Source organism: Cervus canadensis, chromosome 25, assembly GCF_019320065.1.
Source record: "Cervus canadensis isolate Bull #8, Minnesota chromosome 25, ASM1932006v1, whole genome shotgun sequence".
Lineage (NCBI taxonomy): Eukaryota > Metazoa > Chordata > Mammalia > Artiodactyla > Cervidae > Cervus > Cervus canadensis.
The window spans coordinates 24,277,743-24,300,454 of NC_057410.1; the positions used below are offsets into that span (position 1 = coordinate 24,277,743).

Below are 22,712 nucleotides of genomic sequence, written 5' to 3' on the forward strand. Positions count from 1 at the left end.
GCTGTGTTCCAGAGGCTGTTTGAAGTCGGTATATTTATACCACTGCCAGCAGCTTTGTAAATTCAGATCTATGGGATATCCAAGAGGACTAATGTTACTCCAGTGGCTGGGGTGGGTCCAGTGTTAGCAGCTACAGCCTTTGCAGGTACATGCATGTGGAGGTGGGGGTGGGGTCTGGGCTGATTCCATAGCTCCCACAGGTGGGCCTGATGCCTGACTTCCAAAGATCTATAGTGGTGAATCTGCACTGATGGCTTTGTGAATACAGTGCCTAAGGAACACACAGTCCGATTACCCGCATTCCTGTGGTTGAGGTAGGGCTGAGGGAAGTAAAAACAACAGTGTACTTTGTGAGCCTGCACAACAGGTGACAGGTGACACCGTAAGGCACATGAACTTCCTGGTGAATAGCTCTTGCAGTGGAATACGCCATGACTCTTCTCCCTGTAGAGGTGCTCCTGTCAGTTCTACCTCACACTGCAGCTCTCAGAAGTGGGTCTGGGGGCTTCTATTCAAACTGGGAAGCAGACCCTGCCACTGGCAGGGTTGTGAAAACCACAGAGCAAAGAGGAGTCACTGTTTAACATCCCATGTAGGCTCTGGTCACCACAACACTAATCACACCCCCGGTCAAGGCGATAACCTTGAGGAAAGATGTGGCAGGCATCCATACTAAAAACAGCCCTCACACCAAAAATATTAGATTCATGGAGTCTACACAGAGATGCTCCCACCTAAAATAACAGCCCTTCAAGACAACAGTAGATAACTGTTTCTCCTAAATTCATCAAGTCAGAGAAATATAAATAAAATGAAGAAGCAGAGGAACCACTCCCAATTAAAAGAATGAGATAATTCTCCTGAAAGAAGAGTGGAAAAAAGGGAAAATCCACAGGAACACAATAATAGTAGAGGACTTTAACACTGCACTTACACCAATGGACACATCATTGAAACAAAAAATTAATAAATTAATAAAGAAACACAAATGACACATTAGAACAGATAGACCTAACTGATACCTTCATGACATTCCATCCAGATGCAGAAGACTACACTTTCTTCTCAAGTGCAGAAGGAACATTCTCCAGGATAGATCGCATCTTGGGTCACAAATCAAGGGTTGGTAAATTAAAGAAAATTAAAATCATATTAAGCATCTTTTCTGTTCACAACATTATGAGACTAGATATCAGTTACAGGAAAAACCTGTAAAAACCAAAAATACACAGAGATTAAACAATACATTACTAAATAAACAGCAGTTTATTGAAGAAATAAAAGGGAAAGTAAAAAAATACCTAGATACAAATAACACAGCAACTCAAAATCTATGGGATGCAGCAAAAGCAGTTCTAAAATGGAAGCTTATAGCAATGCAATCCTACCTCAAGAAAGAGAAAACATCAAATAGACAACCTAACCCTACCCCTAAAGCAACTGGAGAAAAAAGAACCAAAAAAAAAAACCCCAAAGTTAGTAAAAAGAAAGAAAGCATAAAGATCAGAGCAGAAATAAATGAAAAAGAAATGAAGCAAACAATAGCAAAGGTCAGTAAAACAAAAAGCTGGTTCTTTGAGAAGATAAACAACACTGACAAGTCATTAGCCAGACACATCAAGAGAAAAAGAAGACTCAAATCAACAAAATTAGGAATGAAACAGGAGAGATTACAACAGTTTAGAAACACAAAAGATCATGAGAGTATTTTGAGCAACTATATGCCAATAAAATGGGAAACCTGGAAGAAGTGGACAGATTATTGGAAAAGTTCAACCTTAAAAGACTAAACCAGGAAGCAATAGAAATTATGAACAGGCTGATCACAAGCCCTGAAATCAAAACTGTGATAAAATTTTTCCCCTGAAAACAAAAGCCCAGGGCCAGATGGCTTCACAGGTGAATTCTATCAAACATTTAGAGACAAGGTAATGCCTGTCCTTCTAAAACTCTTCCCAAAAATTGGAGAGGAAAGAACACTTCCAAACTCATTCTACAAAGCCATCGTTACTCTGATGCCAAAACCAGACAAAGACATCACAAGAAAAGAAAATTGCAGGCCAATGTCATTAATGAACATAGGTGCAAAAATCCTCAACAAAATTCCAGCAAACAGAATCCAGCAACACATTAAAAAGATCACACACCATTATCAAGTAGGATTTATACAAGGGATGAAAGGATTCTTTAGTATACACAAAACAATGTGATATATCACAGATTAAAAGATAAAAATCATATGATAATTTCAATCGATGCAGAAAAATCTTTTGACAAAATTCAGCACCCATTCATGATAAAAACTTCAGAAAATGGGCATACTAGAAAACTACTTCCGGAAAAGGCAATGGCACCCAACTCTAGTACTCTTGCCTGGAAAATCCCATGGACGGAGGAGCCTGGTGGGCTGCAGTCCATGGGGTCGCTAAGAGTCAGACATGACTAAGCGACTTCACTTTCACTTTTCACTTTCATGCATTGGAGAAGGAAATGGCAACCCACTCCACTGCTCTTGCCTAGAGGATCCCAGGGACGGGGGAGCCTGGTGGGCTGCCGTCTATGGGGTCTCACAAAGTCGGACACTACTGAAGCAACTTAGCAGCAGTAGCAGGAAACTACTTCAATATAATAAAGGCCATATATGACAAATCCACAGCAAACATCCTTCTCAATGGTGAAAAACTGAAAGCATTTCCTCAGGAACAAGACAAGTGTGCTCACTCTTACCACTATTATTCAACATAGTTTTGGAAGTCCTAGCCATGACAACCAGAGAAGGAAAATAATAAAAGGACTCAGATTTGAAAAGAAGTAAAACTCTCACTGTTTTCAGATGACATGATACTATACATAGAAAACCCTAAATATACTATCTCATAATTTATGTTGATAGAATATTAAGCCCATGGAATTCTGCAGACAAGAATACCAGAGTGGGTAGCCATTCCCTCTCCAGGGGATTCTCCTGACCCAGGGATTGAACCTCGATCTCCTGCATTGCTGGTGCATTCTTTACTGTCTGTGCCACCAGGGAAGCCCATCTGAAAATTACTAGAGCTACTCAGTGAATTTACTAAAGTCACAGGATACAAAATTAATACACAGAAATTCCTTGCATTCCTATACACTAACAATGAAAAGTCAGAAAGAGAAATTAAGGAATCAATCCCATTCACCATTGTAACAAAACAGCAGAAGGAAAGACAGAAAATGACCCAGAATTGCCAGGGCACACGTGAGGAAAAAGCAGCAAAGCAGGAGGCATAATCCTCCCAGACTTTACATAATACTATAAAGCTACAGTAATAATCAAATGGAACAGAATAGAAAGTCCAAAAATAAACCCACACACTTATGATCAATTAATCTTCAACAAATGAGGCAAGAATATAAAATGGGAAAAAGTTTCTTTGGCAAGCGTTGTTGAGAAAGCTGAACATTGTCATGTACCTCAAGTTAGAACACTCCCTCACATTACACAAAAAATAAACTCAAAATGGTGTAAAGTCTTAAATATACGATACAACACCACTCCTAGAAGAAAACACAGGCAAAACATTCTCTGAAGTAAATTGTACAACTATTTTCTTAGGTGAGCTCCCAAGGCAGTAGAAATGAAAGCAAAAATAAACAAATGGTACATAATGGTACATAATCAAACCTATAAGCTTTGCTCAGCAAAGGAAACCATAAACAAAATGCAAAGATACCCTAAGGACTGGTAGAACATATTTGCAAATGATATAACCAACAAGGGCTTAATTTCCAAAATATACAAATAGGTCATAGCACTCAATAACAAAAAAGCAACACAGTCAAAATATGGGTAGAATACCTGAATAGACATTTCTCTAAAGAAGACATACAGATGGCCAATAGGCACATGAGCAGATGCTCATCATTGCTAATTATTAGAGAAATGCAAGTCAAAACTACAAATAATAAATGCTGGAGAGGGTATGGAGAAAAGAGAACCCTCCTATACTGTTGGTGACAATGTAAGTTGGTACAGCCAAAATGGAAAACAGTATGAAGTTTCCTTAAAAAATTAAAAATAGAGTTGCCATCTGATTCAGCAATCTCACTCCTGGGCATATATTTTAACAAAACTATAATTCTAAAAGATTCATGCACCCCAATGTTCATAGCAGCACTATTTACAATAGCCAAGACATGGAAGCAACATAAATGTCCATCAGCAGATGAATGGATAAAGAAGATGTATATATAAACAACAGAATACTACTCAGCCACAAAGAAGGTGAAACTTTCATTTGCAGCAACATGTATGGACCTACAGATTATCATACTAAGTCAGACAAAGAAAGACAAATATCATATGATATCACTTATATGTGAAATCTAAAACATGATATAAATGCACTTATTTAAGAAATAGAAACAGACTCACAGACATAGAAAACAAATTTATGGTTACCAAAAGGGAAAGAGGGAAGCAAATGGATAAATTAGGGGTTTGGGATTAGAAGACAGAAGCTACTATATATCAAATAAACAACAAAATCCTACTGTATAGCATAGGTAACTATATTCAGTACCTTGTAATAAACCATAATGGAAAAGAATCTGAGAAAGAATAAATACATATACATATATGTATATATATGTATAGGAGAAAGAAATGGCAATTCACTCTAGTATTCTTGCCTGGGAAATCCCATGAATAGAGGAGCCTGATAGGCTACAGTCCATGGGTCACAAAAGGTTGCACACAACTTAATGACTAAACAACAAACAACTATATATATATATATATATATATATATATTACTTTACTGTATACCAGACACTAACACAATATTGTAATAAATCAACTTTACTTCAATGAAAATGATACTAACTTTAGGTTTCTTAGGTAAAACTAGTATGATAATAAAAGATAGGGTAGCTGTCAAAAGAATGAACAAGTAGAGAGGAAAAGGGAAAAAAGTGTGGGAAGTAAAAGGAAGATACAAAAGATGTTGGAAAAAGAGAAATCAACCTGAATGTACCAATAATTACTATAATTACCATTGATTAAACTCTTAAAAAATAATCAAAGTATTTACAAAGACATACCTATAAACACAAGAATAAATACTGTTAGGTGAAAGAAGCAAATCATTAAAAGTGAAAGTTGCTCAGTCATGTCCGACTCTTTGTAAACCCATGAACTGTAGCCCACCAGGTTCCTCTGTTCATGGAATTCCCCAGGCAAGAATACTGGAGTGGGTTGCCATTCCCTTCTTCAGGGGCTCTTCCTGACTCAGGGATTGAACCCAGGGATCAAATCTCCTGCTATGCAGGCACATTCTTTATAGTCTGAGCGACTACGGAAGCCCCCCCTCACATAAAGTTCAAAAACTGCTGAGGCAGAACTCAGCAATCTTATTTAGGGGTAACAAGTAAGTGATAAGCTATAAATAAAAGCAAGAGAATGAGTATTGTACAATTCAGAATAGAAGTTACATCTGGGGAGGGGAGAAGTTCCATTGATGGGGGCTACAAGTGGAGCGTCCAAGGTTCTAAAAATGCTATATTTCTTAAGCAGAGCACACAGTTGGCTTATTTTCTTTTTATACACGATATACAATTCTGTAACTATGATATATGGTATCAGTTCAGTTCAGTTCAGTCGCTCAGTCGTGTCCGACTCTTTGTGACCCCATGAACCTCAGCATGCCAGGCCTCCCTGTCCATCACCAACTCCCGGAGTCTACCCAAACCCATGTCCATTGAGTCGGTGATGCCATCCAGCCATCTCATCCTCTGTCGTCCCCTTCTCCTGCCCCCAATCCTTCCCAGCATTAGGGTCTTTTCCAATGAGTCAACTCTTCGCATGAGGTGGCCAAAGTATTGGAGTTTCAGCTTCAGCATCAGTCCTTCCAATGAACACCCAGGACTGATCTCCTTTAGGATGGACTGGTTGGATCTTCTTGCAGTCCAAGGGACTTTCAAGAGTCTTCTCCAACACCACAGTTCAAAAGCATCAATTTGGAGCCCATTATACGGAGTGAAGTAAGCTAGAAAGATAGAGACCAATACAGTATACTAACACATATATATGGATTTTAAAAAGATGGTAACGATAACCCTATATGCAAAACAGAAAAAGAGACACAGATGTACAGAACAGACTTTTGGACTCTGTGAGAGAAGGCAAGGGTGGGATGATCTGAGAGAATAGCATTGAAACATGTATATTATCAAGTGTGAAACAGATTGCCAGCCCAGGTTGGATGCATGTGACAAGTGCTCAGGGCTGGTGCACTTGGAACACCCAGAGGGATGGGATGGGGAGGAAGGCGGGAGGGGGGATAGGGATGGGGAACACATGTAAATCCATGGCTGATTCATGTCAGGGTATGGCAAAAACCACTATAATATTGTAAAGTAATTAGCCTCCAATTAATAAAAATAAATGAAAAAAAAATAAATGAAAAAAGAGAAGAAAAAAATAAATGATACAATTGTTTAAAAATTTAAAAAAAAAACAAAAGCATCAATTCTTTGGCACTCAGCTTTCTTCACCATCCAACTCTCACATCCATACATGACCACTGGAAAAACCATAGCTTCGACTAGACGGACCTTTGTTGGCAAAGTAATGTCTCTGCTTTTAAATATGCTATCCAGGTTGGTCATAACTTTCCTTCCAAGGAGTAAGCATCTTTTAATTTCATGGCTGCAAACACCATCTGCAGTGATTTTGGAGCCCCCAAAAATAAAGTCTGACACTATTTCCACTGTTTCCCCCATCTATTTCCCATGAAGTGATGGGACTAGATGCCATAGCTAAAAACTGAGAGAGGTCACTAGTCCTTCAGGAAGAATGAGACAAAAGTAGTCTTGTGGCCAAAAGTACAGAAGCAAAAAGAACTCAATGCTCAGAGATGCTGATAGCATAGCCCAGAAAACCAGGTCAGGAAGCAGAGTTTCTCAGTGAAAGTGCTGACACACGAAGGGCTATCTCAGGTGGAATACTGCTTCCACCATAACCTCAGGCTGCCCTTGCTCTCTGGGACAAGCTCATGACCTCTAATCAGGCGAACTGGCTACTGAATGCCCTCAGCTGCTCTCAGGTGAGGTAAAGGAAGTGCTTGCTAGTTGCTGCTCTGGAGCATCTGTCCATTGGCCTCATGCTGTACTGAAGAATCTGTTATAATGGCAGCTCCCCAGTGGAGGTGGAAGGAGCAGGCTGCATCTGCCTTTGTGGACAGTCGAGCTCTTCTCCTCCTTACAACACGCTAAAATAATGTAGGGAATTTTCATTTTTACAGTTTTGTAGAGGGAAACAGATCATAAGATCAGTTAGTCAAATGTTCTCTTCTTGACTGCTTGACCAACTTTTTCATTTAAGTGGGATTCTTCACCTTGATGTCAGTATCCCACCTTTTTCCAAAGAGAGTTTTCTCAAACATTCATTAGGCTAAACACTGTTTCTCAAATTCAAGCATGCATCATGGTCATAATTAAGAAACAGACTGTTGAGCTCCACCTCTACAGATTCTGATTCAGTAGATCAGGGTTGGGTCTGAGACTTTCTAGGAAGCTTGCAGATGATGCACATTCTGATGCTGCTGGTATGTGGATGACACTTTGAGAATCACTATATAACTTTTTTAATATATTTATATTGACCTCCGATATCTTTTTTTACTCTCCAGGTGTTTCCAAATATCCCTCCTCCCCACTCTCTGACTAAAACCACACAGAGAATCCTTCCTCTGGGGATCACATTCACTTCCTCAGCATCCTTTGCAGAGCGCCCTTCACCTCCTGGTTCTTGAGGCTGTAGATGAGAGGGTTCAGCAAGGATGTGATGACACTGTACTGAATGGAGACCACTCGCTCCAACACTGAGCCTGAGTCGGGGCTGATGTACCTGAATAGAGCCGTCCCATAGAACAGGAGCACCACAGTGAGGTGGGAAGAGCAGGTAGAGAAGGCCTTGCCTTGGCCCTCAGAGGAATGGATGTTCAGAATGGCAGAAATGATTCTGGAGTAAGAGAACAGGATCAGGGGAAGTGTCAGAAGTCCCAGAAATGCACCGGACCCTGATAGAAGGAACTCGTTTGCAGTGGGATCAGTACAGGACAGGGGGAAGAGTGACGGTAGTTCACAGAAGAAATGGGAGACAGTGTTAGACCCACAGAAATGTAACATGTGGATGAAAAGATGATTCAATAGTGAGTTCAGAAGCCCCACCAGCCATGCTGCACACACCATTGCAGCGCAGAGAGGCCTGTTCATGACCACAGTGTACAGCAGAGGGTGGCAGACAGCAGCATAGTGGTCGTAGGCCATGGCAGAGAGAAGACTGGCTTCAGCACACCCATAAAGGAGAAAAAAGAAACTCTGGGTGATGCAGCCCCACACTGAGATGCTTTTCTTCTGAGACAAGAAGTTCTGTAGCATTTTGGGCACAGTGACTGAGGAGAAACTGAGATCCAGGAAAGATAGGTGTCTGAGGAAGAAGTACATGGGTGTGTGGAGCCGAGAATCGGCCTTGATGATCAAGATCATCGCTGTGTTCCCCACTAATGTCAGGAGGTAAATCCCCAGGAACAGCACAAAGAGCAGAGCCTGGATGTGGGGGTCAGCAGACAGCCCGAGGAGGGTGAACTCAGTGAAGAAAGTAAAGTTGTTCATGGTTGTTTGTAAATGTCATTCCTAGAAAGAAATCAACTGTATTACAGAATCTGAGTAATTTCTAGTGACCAGAATATCATCCCCCCACCCTAAAATTTCTCAGGAAATACTTCTTTCAGCTTAACAATAGAAAAGGAAAAGAAGTTGAGTAATTCCAATTGTGACCTTTATGAGTTGAATTGTGTCTAACTCCAGAAAATATGTTGAAGTCTTAATCCCTTGTACCCCACAGTGTAATATTATATGGAAATAGGGTCATTGAAGGTGCAATCAATTAAGATGAGATAACACTGGAATAGGGCAGGCTCTTAATCTAATCTGACTGATGTTCTTAGTAGAGATGAGAGAGCCTTATAAAGAATACACTCAACGTGGGGACAGCATGTGACACAGAGCAGAGAGGAGGGAGGCATCTGCAAGTCAAGGAAGCCAAGGGTTGACAGCCATAACCAGAATCTAGGAAGAGACGAGGAAGGATTCTTCCCTACAAGTTTTCGGATGGCCGTGGCCCTGCTGACACCTTGATGTCAGTCTTAGAGTCCCTAGAACTGGGAGACAATAAATTCTATTGTTTTAAGCCACCTGGTTTCCAATAGTTTGTTACAACAGCCCTAAGAAATTATTACAGTGACTTTAAGGGTTTCTCCTCCTTGACTCTCCCCAACAGATCTCATTAATTCTGTGAGTGAATATAACACACATCTTTGTGTGCTAAATCAGATTACATAATTTAACTATTAAGACTATACTTATGAGAATAAACAGGCTACTTCAAATGAAATTGTTTCAGAGAATAGACATTTAGTTGCAAGTCTTCTTATATTTAGATGTCCATCTTAAAGCCAAGAACTACAGAACTCACCATCTTATTATAGCCATTCTGGGTATTAGATGAAGATGTAGAAAAGGGATTTGAACAATGCTACTTGAAAAGGGACTTGTATGATGCTACTAGAGGTTGCAAGAGGCTTTCCAAACATTCCAGGAGGAATTCAATAGTACCCTGTATCTCCAAAGACATACTAGCAAAGCTGGAAAAGTATCTGTGGGAAGTGTTTGTGCCTGAAGAAAGATTGTTCCATTCTTAGGCCAGTGAGATTAGGCTCTCAGCGTCTCAAGAGTGGGGAAGACGGAGGCTCACAGAGGTGAGGTGACTTCTTCCATGTCACATAGCTCATCAGCAGAAGAGTCAGGAATTAAACTGAATACCCTGCTCTCAATCCAGTGCTCTTTCTACCACAGCACACCCAGCAGATGGACAACATATATTTTGAGTCACTTAAAGTATCTGTATCTTAAACATAGCACTTTCCCTAAAATTAAAAACAAAAGCTAGACCTGAAAAATGAAAGCTATGTATGTGAACTTGAGCACGATACTTAACCCTTCTGAAGGTAAATTTTCACATCAACAAAATGGAACATGGTTGACATCAACTTAGTCAACCTTGGTTTTAGTCACAGCCTGATAATCGGATACTTCTTTAGTAGTTAATTTCTTTCCTTTCACTTTGCTGCTATTGTTATTGCCTTTTACTGAGGCAAAAATGTCTAGACCAGGACTTTGTTAACAGTGTTCACATGTTTCTCTGGAGCCCTGTTGTTCAGTTGTTGTTCCAGTTATCACTGGGACCTGAACCGGAATGTTATAGCTACCTCCCCAGCAGTCTTTTCAGAAGTAGCCTTTAACACCCACAGCCTTTCTTTCTCCTCAGTCCATTTAACGCTGGCTCTTATAAAGCTTGGTTCTGATGACATAAACCAAAAAGTTATGTTAGAGGAAATCCAAGAGAAAAGAAACATTTGTGAAAACATTCAACTTAATTTTTTTTTAAGTACAATAAAAACATGAATCTAATTTTATGATTTTTTCAAAAAAGTGTACAAATAGTCCCAGGAAGACTCTGGTGACACTGATATCTATACATTGCTGAAGAAAGTGAAAGTGAAAGTTTCTCAGTCGTGTCTGACTCTTTGTGACCCCATGGACTATACAGTCCATGGAATTCTCCAGGCCAGAATATTGGAGTGGGTAGCCTTTCCCTTCTCCAGGGAATCTTCCCAACCCAGGAATTGAACCCACTTCTCCCACATTGCAGGCAAATTCTTTACCAGCTGAGCCACAAGGGAAGCCCATTGCTGAACGCATTGCTGAATGCATTGCAAATTGCACACTTTGAGTTAGAGTCTTGTAAGTCCTTGGATTTATGCTAAAACTATAACTCAAAAGGCTGAAATGTGACATTTATAATGATGCACACTGTATTGTTATATGTTCAATAAAAATGGAAATGTTACAATATTTTCATATTCTGAAATGTCTAAATACCAACTAAATAATGTAGACAATAAAATTAAAATCATAAAGACTATGTGGCAACAAAGGAACATATCAATAATAGCTGCAAAACGAAGAAATTTCTCTTTGGTATGATTAGAACCGGTTTTCAAGACTCTTTTTACCATTATCTTCCTCAAACCTCCAGCTTCCTTTTCTCTACAAACGCCCCAGTCAAATCACTCAGTTAACAAGACTTCCTTCCCTTTCTCCTTTGATTATGCACCCAAACTATGTACTTGCTCCTAAAACATTTCACTTAATTTTAAGAAGATTGATTTATTAAGTTCGGAGATAAAGAAGCCCCACCAGTCATGAGATCTCCTAGATGAGAGTCATCTTCCTGGCTACCACACTTTCCTGTGGGAGGTTCAGACAGCTTGGTGGGAAGGAAAAGAGTGAGCTGACCAGAATCACTGGGAGGAATTCTGGGGTAAAGAACAATGGAGAAACTAACTGTTCCAAGGAGGAAAAGGGACTTTGATAGAAAGAAAATGACTACCTAAAAGACAGAAAGGAAGAAAATAAGAAGGTGCAGACTATGCCTTTCCAGCCCTAAGCACATGAAGATTCCCCAGTATCCTTTGGGAATATTTGTAGACCCTGGCATTGGCATTTCAGATGAAGAAAACTGTTTTCGTTCCCAGTTCTGACAATCACAGCAAAAGTGTTAATTAGGGGACAGTTCCACCCCTGACACTTTCTAAGAGACTGCACTACCCGTCTGTCCTCCCTGCAGATTTACACAATACGATTCAATACAGCTTCATGATCTCTTGCTAGCCTCGAAACCAGAAGACCTTAGAACTCTTAGTGAAAGTTATACAAGAGGGAATGGGAAGGTCTCCTTCTACATCCAGTACTTCTGCCATGGTGCACATTTGAAGAAATGATCCTCCAGTCCTCCATCAGGATGCCTCCTGCCAGCTCCCCCATGTCAAAAGATGACCTTCTTTTTTGTCAGGGTCAAGGGACATGAAGGGAGGAGACAGAGGGATCCAGATGGACAGAAGTGCACCGTAAATCAACATTCCAGGAAAAAAACTTCGTATACTTATTTCTCTGGCCATGATATTTTCCTTATGACTATTTCTATGTCTTTTTCATTGCTGTGAGGAATTTGGGTTAGAGTAGGATTCTTCTGAGTTGTTCAAACTGATGAAAGTTTCCTTCTTTACCTCTTTTACTGAGTTGGACTGTTCTAAATCTGGCTCCTGTTTGGGGTTCTTTGAGGCAGATTGCCTCCTGCCCCCACAGCTGGGCCCGCAGAATTAGGTCTCCAGCTAAACCTTGGGAAAAGTCAGTTTTATTTCCTGACAGTTTCTAGCATCTAACTCCTATGGTCAATTCTAGCTAAAGCCTAAAGGGCCAGCATTCTCTGCACTGGGACTTTCTGGGCCTTGCTAAGAGTTATTAATTCTTGTCAGTCTTCCTGAGGTCACCTACCTTAGTAAAGAGAAGAGCTCCTGGCTAGTCTGTAGGAGTCTTATAATCTTCCAGTGCTCTTCCCTTTGGCCATCTCTTTGATCTCTTTGCCAAGCTGTAGCTCTGGGAGAGGAGCATGAGTAAGGAGTCCAGGGAGTCTGGGACTGCTCACTGCTCATGGGGAAGGCTGCAGTAGTCAGAGTCACTTGGTGCCTGATTTGGAAGTGGGGGTGCAGAAGAATTTCCAGCAATAGCACAGGAACAATGCAAAATCTGACAAATAAAGCTCAATCTAGGGTTTCTCAACCTCAGACATATAAATGTGTGCACAGTGAGGCATTAATGTTCATGTGTGTGTGCACACATGCGTCACCCTCATACTCTTTCTATAAAGTCTAATGTTCCCTTTCCCTTTGGAGTTACTCCAAAATCTATGCACTTGAGGTATGCTATATTTTTTCTGCACGCATTTATCACATGGCCCTATGAGAGAAATCAGAGCCAAAAGGCAGGAACTCTTTAATTTTCTTGAGTCCCCACTTAGAAATGTATCTCTTTGTCCCTTCTTTAGATTTAATGGTAGAGGTAATGCTTTTAATCCAAGACTAACACCTGTACTTGGACTTCAACTCCAATCTCCTTCTGAGCCTCTGGGTCCTTCTCCTTCAGGTATGCTAATTACCTGTTTTTAATCATCAGTTTCTTTCTTTTACTCATTTGTACCAAGAATGTAAATATATTAAAATAGTTCCCATATTTAAAAATATCTAACTGACCCCATGTTTCACTGCAGCTACTGATTCTACATTGCCTCACTTTAGTTGTCTTACAGCCACTTCTGAAAGTCTGACTTAACTATACTACCTCCCAAGCTTTTCTTACCTTTTATCCCACGACATGCTGGCTTCTGCACCCACCATTCCTTTCCCTTTCTGTTTCTAGTGACTTCTAAAGCCAGTATTAATTTTCCTCCTGATACTGTGATGTAAGAAACTCCCACTCCAGCCCTCATATTCTGCATGATTGGACTCTGGACTCTACATAGCTAAGAAAAAGTTGAAAAGAGGGAGTTATTATTATTCTTGAGCCACCAGGAAAATAGTCCTTATATAAGTATATCTTTGGAAGGAGTCTGGGATTCTTCCTCAACAGGACCAGATCAGGAGGACTGGTGGTTTCTCTTAGTGATAGACTTTACTTCTGCATAGGGTGTAGGACAATAACTGTAAATAGATGATTAGAAGTATTTATATTTTATATAAGTAATATAAAGTTATAAATAATCAATTCACATTGACCAAAGATCAGGCTTAGCAGCATTACATATAGCATTAGTATTTACTTACATATTAATACATATACCACCCTTTCCATTTTTTTTGGAAACACTGGCAGTTTTATTTTCTCGGGCTCCAGAATCACTGAAGACAGTGACTGCAGCCATGAAATTAAAAGATGCTTGCTCCTTGGAAGAAAAGCTTTAACAAACCTAGATAGTGTGTTAAAAAGCAGAGACAACACTTTGCCAACAAAGGTCTATATAGTTAGTCAAAGCTATAGTTTTTCCCATAGACATGTATGGATGTGAGAGTTGGACCATAAGGAAGGCTGAGCACCGAAGAATTGATGCTTTCGAATTGTGGTGCTGGAGAAGACTCTTGAGAGTCCGTTGGACAGCAAGAAGATCAAACCCATTAATCCTAAAGGAAATCAATCCTGAATATTCATTGGAAGAACTGATGCTGAAGCTGAAGCTCCATATTTTGGCCACCATTGGAAAAGACCCTGATGCTGGGAAAGATTGAAAGCAGGAGGAGAAGACGACGACAGAGGATAACATAGTTGGATGGCATCACCAACTTAATGGACATGAGTTTGAGCAAGCTCCAGGAGATAGTGAAGGGCAGGTGTGCTGCAGCCCATGGGGTTGCAAAGAGTTGTATGCGACTTAGCAACAGAACAACAAGATACCACCTTTTCACAAAATTATGGCTATATTAAATTTAGCACTATTGAGTAAAAGTGCAAGGACATGAAGGGGAGTGACAGAAATTGGAGTTTAGAGCAGATTTAAGAAAGATCTTACATAAGCAAGGGGTTGATAAATTATGGTTTGCAGGCCAAGTGTAGCTTACCTGCCTGTTTTTAAGAAAACAAAGTTTTATTAGAACACAGCTATGCTAACCTACTTACAGTCTGTGGATGCTTTCATACATGGCAGCATTGAGTAGTTATAACAGAGACTGTACATACGACCTACACAACCTAAAACCTTTGCTATCTGGCACTTTAAAGAAAAAAATTCTCTTACCTTTACTGTATGCCACACTTAGTAACTCAACAAAACTTACACTGAGTCTTTATAGAACCATTGGGTGTTCCAGATATTGAGTCTGAGAACATACACACCACTAAAATGACTACTGCAAAGAGAGACAGAGGATCCTGCTCCTGAACAAGGGGAAAATCATCCTATCATATTTTAAGTGTTCACCTAATAATCTAGCTTATCTGCTTTGTTATAGTTTCCTACAATTTAATATACTCTAAAACACTGGAGATAGCTATTTTGATGATTAATAATTTAATCATAAATGTGTTACTCTCATTACCGTTTTTTTCTTAGGTTCCAGTCCTTCCCTCTGGTATCACTTTATTTCTTGTGGAAATATTCTTCAGTAAATTCTTTGAGTAAGAAATCATGGGTAATACATTCCCTGAGTTTTTACATGTTTGTAAATATTTTTAGCTTTCCCATATTTAAAAATGTATTTTAATACATGTCCATAGTATAAAGAGTAAGTTTTCTCCAATTCCTAGTCCCCAACTACTTACTTATCCCTTTCTTAGATGCAAGGACTATTGACCATTTTACTTAAATGAACTTTCAGAGATAGTCTATGAGTATAGCCACATGTATATATGTAAGATTTTCATAAAAAAGAGTCTACACCCCATTTTGCAACTTATTTTTTAAAATTATTTATTATTTATTTTGAAGATCACTCAATATTGGTATATACAGAGCTGCCTCATTTTTCCTTCTTTTTCTTTTTGGCCATGCAGTTTATGAGATCTTAGTTTCCTGACCAGTGACTGAACCCATGCCCCGTCAGTGAAAGCACAGAATCATAACCACTGGACTGTCAAGGAATTCCCCAGAGCTGCCTCAATTTCAAATGGCTGTCTAGTCATCGTCATATGAAAATACAATTCATTTAACATGTACTTTACAGATGGCAATAGTCAACATCCGTTCATTCATTCTCTAAATATCCATTGAGCATCTATTATGGCCAAAGTGCTTCTAGGTGCTTGGGAAGACATTAACGAAAAAACAGAGTTCCCTGTCTGTATAGAGAAATGTTTTCATGGTTATACTGATAATTTAATTTTCTTTGCATGCTTGTGAGGATATTTGTAAGATTAAGTCTCTAAATGTTCGTTGACAGATAAATGGATAAAGAAGATATGGTGTGTATTTTATATATATATATATGTATATATATATACACACATACATAAAATGGAATATTACTCAGCCACAAAAATAATGCCATGGATGTATCATACTGAGTGAAGTATTAATAAGTCAGTAAGAGAAAGACAAAGACTATATATCACTTCTATGTAGAATCTAAAGCATGACATAAATTAATTTATCTAGAAAACAGAAACAGACTCACAGACACACAAAACAAACCTGTGGTTGCCAAGGTGAAGGGGGCATGGGGGACAACTTGATTGGGGGTTTTGTACTTGCAGACCCAGTATATAGGATGGATAAACAACAAAGTGCTATGGTATAGCACAGGGAACTATTCAGGATCCTGTAATAAAACCTAATGGAAAAATATGAAAAAACATACATACACACACACACACACACCCATATATATATATATGTATATATATATATATATTTGTTGTTTTTGTTCAGTCACCCAGTCATGTCCGACTCTTTGTGACCCCATGGACTACAGCACATCAGGCCTCCCTGTCCCTCACCATCTCCTGGAGTTTGCCCAAGTTCATGTTCATTGCATCAGTGATGCCATCCAGCTATCTCATCCTCTGATGCCCTCTTCTCCTTTTGCCCTCAATCTTTTCCAGCATCAGGGACTTTTCCAATGAGTCGGCTGTTTGCATCAGATGACCAAAATACTGAAGCTTCAGCTTTAGCAGCAATCCTTCCAATGAGTATTCAGGATTGATTTCCCTTAAGATTGACTGTTTTGATTTCCTTGCTGTCCGAGGGACTTACAGGAGTCTTCTCCAGCACCACAGTTCAAAGGCATCAATCCTTTGGTGTTCTGCCTTCTTTAAGGTCCAGCTCTCACAGCCATTCATGACCACCAGGAAGACCACAGCCTTGACACACACATGGACATATATTCTTGTCCCTGGTGGCTCAGACAGTAAAGGATCTGCCTTCAATGTGGGAGACCCAGGTTTGATCCCTGGGTCAGGAAGATCCTATGGAGAAGGGAATGGCAAGCTACTCCAGTATTCCTGCCTGGAGAATTCCAGGGACAGAGGAACCTGGTGGGCTACAATCCATAGGGTTACAAAGAATTGGATATAATTGAGCAATTAACACTTATATATATAACATGATGTATATATTCTGTATATACATCAGAAGCTAACAACACTGCAAGTCAACTATACTTCAATTAAATTTTTTTTAATTACAATTCTTCCATATTTTTATAGTTTCATTATTTGTCTTTAATTCATGTGGAATTTATTTGGTGTATGACAGGAATCCAGGTTCATTTTTAACAGAAAGCTACCAGTTATTCTATACCATATAATGAATAATCCATCCTTAACCTATTGACTTGAATTAGCATCTTTCCAATATTCTAAATTGCCTGTATATCTTTGGGTATGTTTATGGGCTGTCTATTCAATATATTCATTCACTAGTGCTACACAATTGGAATTATTGGATCCTTTCATTTTTATATTCTGTAGGACTTTTCCCTTTATTACACTTAGAGTTTTCTATTCTTGTTTTTTTTTTTAACTTTTCCTTTGAATTCTAGAAACAATCTAATTATAAAAGAAGCTTGTTTCTATTTTTATTGACACCATGTCCCACCCATAAGCTTTTAAGAGAGTTATTAGATCTTCACTATATTGAGTTCTACCACTTAATAATATGATATGCTTGTTCATTTGTTTTAATCTTCTTTGAGTCCCTTGATAGAATCTTAAATTTTTCTTCCAATAGTTTTTGAACACTTTAAATTTATTCCTGGGTGTTTTATCTTTTTTTGTTCCTACTGTGATGTTAATTTCTTCCATTATGTTTTCTAATTAGTTGTTTAGAGATAAGGAAGGATATGATTTCTGTTTATTAATTTTATATATAGTTACTTTGCAAATTCTTTTATCATTCTCTTAACAGTTTCCTGTATAAATCTCCCAGATTTTCCAGGTAACTAATCACATCCTTTGCAAAACCGTAAAATTATCCTCTTCTTTCAAGTTTTTATTCTTAATTTCTTTCTTGTCAAATTGCATTCTCTTAATACCTCCAGGAGAATTCCCTGAATATTTAATATTATATGCATTTTCATAATAGTGGCTATAAAGAGCTCCTTTTCCTGATTCAGGGAAGTGTTCTTAGTGTTATCTCAGTAAGTATGATATCAGCTTTAGAGCGAAATACATAAAACATATATTTTTAATTCATATATATATTCATATACATACACTTAAAAGAACTTTACTCATATTAAGGAGACTTTATTGTCCTGGGCTCCAAAATCACTACAGGTGGTGACTGCAGCTATGAAATTAAAAGACACTTGCTCCTTGGAAGAAAAGCTATGACCAACCTAGATAGCATATTCAAAAGCAGAGACATTGCTTTGTCAATAAAGTTTCGTCTAGTCAAAGCTATGATTTTTCCAGCAGTCATGTTTGGATGCGAGAGTTGGACTATAAAGAAAGCTGAGTGCCAAAAAAAAAAAAAAAAAGAAAGCTGAGTGCCAAAGAATTGATACCTCGGAACTATGGTGTTGGAGAAGACTCTTGAGAGTCCCTTAGACTGCAAGGAGATCAAACCAGTTAATCCTAAAGGGAAATAGTCCTGAATATTCATTGGAAGGACCAATGCTGAAGCTAAAGCTCCAATACTTTGGCCACCTGATGTGAAGATCTGACTAATTAGAAATGACCCTGATGCTGGGAAAGATTGAAGGCAGGAGGAGAAGGGGATGACAGAGGATGAGATGGTTGGATGGCATCACTGACTTGATGGACATACGTTTGAGCAAGCTCCAGGAGATGGTGAAGGACAGGGAAGGCTGGCGTGCTGCAGTCCATGGGGTTGCAAAGAGTGGGACATGACTGAGCGACTGAGCAACAACAAGAGAGCAAATAGAATTGAGAAGATATGTTGGGAAAATTTAGGTAGAATTAGCTATTGGTATTGGGCAGATGAGTCTGTTTGTCAGATGTAAAGTTGTGAATCAGATTATAGTTTGGGGGAATCTTAATATTATAGGTGGTAATTTAAGATGTAGGAGTAAATGAGAATATCCTTCACAATTTCCTCCCTATTCTTACATAAATCAGGAGAATAATTCAGAGGTTATGTTTCAGATCATACTTACACAACCTCTTCCTAACTCTAGTTGCAAACTTGCTATTGACAAATCATACAAATAGGTTATTTGACTCTTGACATTGGTTTACCTTGGCTGTCTCTTCTTTGTTCCTCATTTATTTTTGTATCTGGCCCTACCTCCCTGAGCCAAACGAGGGTCAGACTCTTATAATATGCTTGCTTGGAAGGGACAAGAGAAATTCTACATGACTTAAATGAAATGTAAAAAAGCACACAAGAAAACTAGAAGAAAAATTCAGAACACTGATGGTAAGGGACTTCTTGACCTTAAAAGCAGAGAATATTACACAAAAGGAAAGTTATTTGACTACATAACACAATTAAAAATAAAAACGTAACAGTAAAACAATACACTTTGAAAGGGTTTGAAATGAGTTATTGCAAAAATTAACATCCTTCTTATTTAAACACATCATTCAAATAAAAATAATACTGTGAATGCAATAAGAAACTAGCAAAATGGCATGCTAATAATAAAAGAGGAAATACTGATGGTTAATGTTTGAGAAATGTTGAGTATTATTTGTGATGAAAAATAAATGCAAATACAAGAAAGAATTAGCATCTTATACCTATAAAATTGGTAAATATTAAAATGTTTTAAAAATGATTGTCAAGCCTGGCAGATATACATTGCTGAACCCTCTAATAAATTGCTGGCTGGACTATAAATTAGTATAAATATTTATACAAGCAAATTGGTAATATAAATCAAGATCATACTTATAGCAAAAGGATAGGAGAGTGACAAGATAAGGGAAGACAGTTTGAGTATAAAACTTTTTTTAACTAACACAATTCATAATGTATATATGGGAGGCTGGTAGGGCAGTCTACCAGAGATTTTACTGCATGAGAGTCTGTAGTAGGAATTGAAAATAAAGAAGCAAGCACACCTGGAAGCTTGTGCCAATGACTGCTTCAGTCTCCTAAGGGAGGGGAGATTGATAGATTAGTCAGTCCTTGAACCCATCTCTCAAAGATGCAGAGGAGGAAGGGAGTGGTTGCAAGATCAGGTGCTATACTGTTGATGTCCATTTAAGTGACTGCATATCTTTTACTTGGGTTTGGTCTGGGGAAGGATACCCTTCTCATTATACCCATAACCTATATCTAAATAGGTTCATTTTGGAGAGGTACTCTTAAGAATATATAAGGGGCGGGGCACAATGATATTATTAACTCTTCCTTTATTTGAAGAGTCACTAAGTCATGTTAATTCTACCTCCTAACTATCTTGAAATTAGATCACTTAAGGGAGAACTGTATGTTCTACATGAGGTGCAGAACTGGCTACACTCTGTACAAAAACCCCTTTTTCTTGACAAAATCTGATGACATCATTTCGTAGAACTGACCCAAAAGGTAATTACTATGGATATATAACCATTATATTTTAGAAGTATACATCAAAATTAATTTTTCCTGAAACTATGATTTTAAAATATTTACATCTTTAAAAGTATTTTTTCTTATTTACTCACTACACACCCCCCTACTAATTTTGTAGAATTTATTATATATTTAAGATTAAAAGTTCATGGTAAAAATTAAAAAACAAACCAACAATATTTTTTGAATTTTAAGAAATTAAGAAAGTGCCAAAGGAAAGAAAAATCTTACTTTTGCTTAATGCTTATGAGAGTACATACAATGATGCATGTTCAGTATTTCATTTAAGGAGTCACTTAAGTCCATTTACTGGGTTGTGAGCTGTCTCCTCACCCATGAATCTTTTGTGACAATAAATTAATTTATTTGACTGAATATGTGTCAAAGAAACAATGGACAGTGAGTTCAGGAGGGTTTGGCTGATTGGGGCTGTCAGACACCAAGTGAATTAACTGACTTGATGTTCTCAGGGTTGAATGAAAACATTGTTTTGAGACAGCATAGACATTCACTAGGTTATGTCCAAGGAGATCTCTAGTCTAGTTGCCAGACAGCCAGATCCCATTCCAGATACTCAAAATGTTACCACCAGCACACCTGAAACAGTTACTTTCCCTTTGGATTAGGGCAGATTCCTGTCCTAATTTGTGTTTTTGCTTTCTGGCAGCTTGAAAGTTAGTAACTCAAACCAGGCACATCAGTTTTTTTTGGTTCCCCCAGGTAAGGTGGATGAAGCAACCCTCATTCAGTACAATCTTCAATCAGTAGCTAGTTTTCTCTCACACTGAAATGCCTTTCACACTCCCATCTTTTTTTTTTTTTCCTTTTTTAATGCTTAGAACACCATACTATTAACACTTTGAAAACAAGGCAAACAGATTTGGATTCTGTCTACACTATTCCATCACAGTACTTATTTCTCAGGCTTCACTTTATTTTCCTATCAAATACAATAAAATAAGCAATCACACATTTAGAACTCTATTACCCACACCCAAGAGGTTATATTCATCAAATGGCAAATTTCTAAAGTGACCAAGTTAGCCATTAATGCTCTAAAGCCCCTGACTATGCTTTTTCATTGTCTTCAGACCAAAGGTAACATGAATCCCCCACATACAGAGGGGCACATTTATTGCTTCAACACTCTATGCAGGGCTATCTTCACCTCCTGGTTCTTGAGGCTGTAGATGAGGGGGTTTAACAAGGATGTGATCACACTGTACTGAATAGAGACCACTTGCTCCAACAGGGAGCCCGAGAGACGGGTCATGTACCTAAATAAGGCTGTCCCATAGAACAAAAGCACCACAGTGAGGTGGGAGGAACATGTAGAGAAGGCTTTGCCTTGACCCCCAGAAGAAGGGATGCTTATGATGGCAGAGATTACTCTAGAATAAGAGAAAAGAATCAGGGGAAATGTCACAAATCCTAACAACGCACATGACCCAGCAAGAAGGGCCTCATTGGCAGTAGGATCAGTGCAGGACAGAGGGAAGAGTGAAGGCAGCTCACAGCAGAAGTGAGGGATGACATTGGGGCCACAGAAATGTAAGTTGTAAGTGAAAAGACTGTTTGGCAGCAAGTTTAGGAACCCCACTGCCCAAGCTGCAGTCACTATCCCAACACACAGAGGCCTGTTCACAATCACACTGTATAGCAGAGGGTGGCAGATGGCAGCATAGCGGTCATAGGCCATGGCAGAGAGCAGGCAGGCCTCTGTGCTCCCAGAGAGTATGAGAAAGAAACTCTGGGCCATGCAGCCCCACACAGAGATAGTTTTCTTTTGAGTTAACAAGTTCTCCAGCATCTTGGGCGTGGTTATTGAAGAAAGGGAGAGATCCAGAAATGACAGGTGACCTAGGAAGAAATACATGGGTGTCTTAAGGTGAGAATCAGTTCTGATCACCAGGATCATCACCAGGTTCCCCATCAGGGTCAGGAGGTATATCACCAGGAATAATGCAAAAAGCATGTTCAGGATGTGGGGATTTCTGGAAAATCCCATGAGGACAAACTCAGTAATGATGGTGAGATTTTTCATGATTAGAGATGCCCTAAAAAGAAATATAATGCAGTTGAGTCATTCCAGGTGAATAGGACTCCCTCTCCTGTGAAAAATGTAACTTAACAGCTTAAAGGTATAAATAAAAACTATGAAGCCAAGGAGTTTCCCTCTTTGTCACACTCGGCACCCCCATCACTACTTCAATTCTGGCGGCATGCAGCCTTCCAAAGTCTATCCCCCATAATTGCTTCTTTA

At 38.9% G+C, this 22,712-nt stretch overlaps 1 protein-coding gene and 1 pseudogene across 1 annotated transcript; both read right to left on the reverse strand.

Moving 5' to 3' along the window:
* Window positions 1-7,740: 7,740 nt before the first annotated feature.
* Window positions 7,741-8,652, reverse strand: LOC122427153 (olfactory receptor 8S1-like). The gene has a single exon (XM_043446459.1). It carries the CDS (start codon window positions 8,650-8,652, stop codon window positions 7,741-7,743), a length of 912 nt encoding a protein of 303 aa, XP_043302394.1.
* Window positions 8,653-21,536: 12,884 nt separating this feature from the next.
* Window positions 21,537-22,493, reverse strand: LOC122427155 (annotated as a pseudogene).
* Window positions 22,494-22,712: the final 219 nt, after the last annotated feature.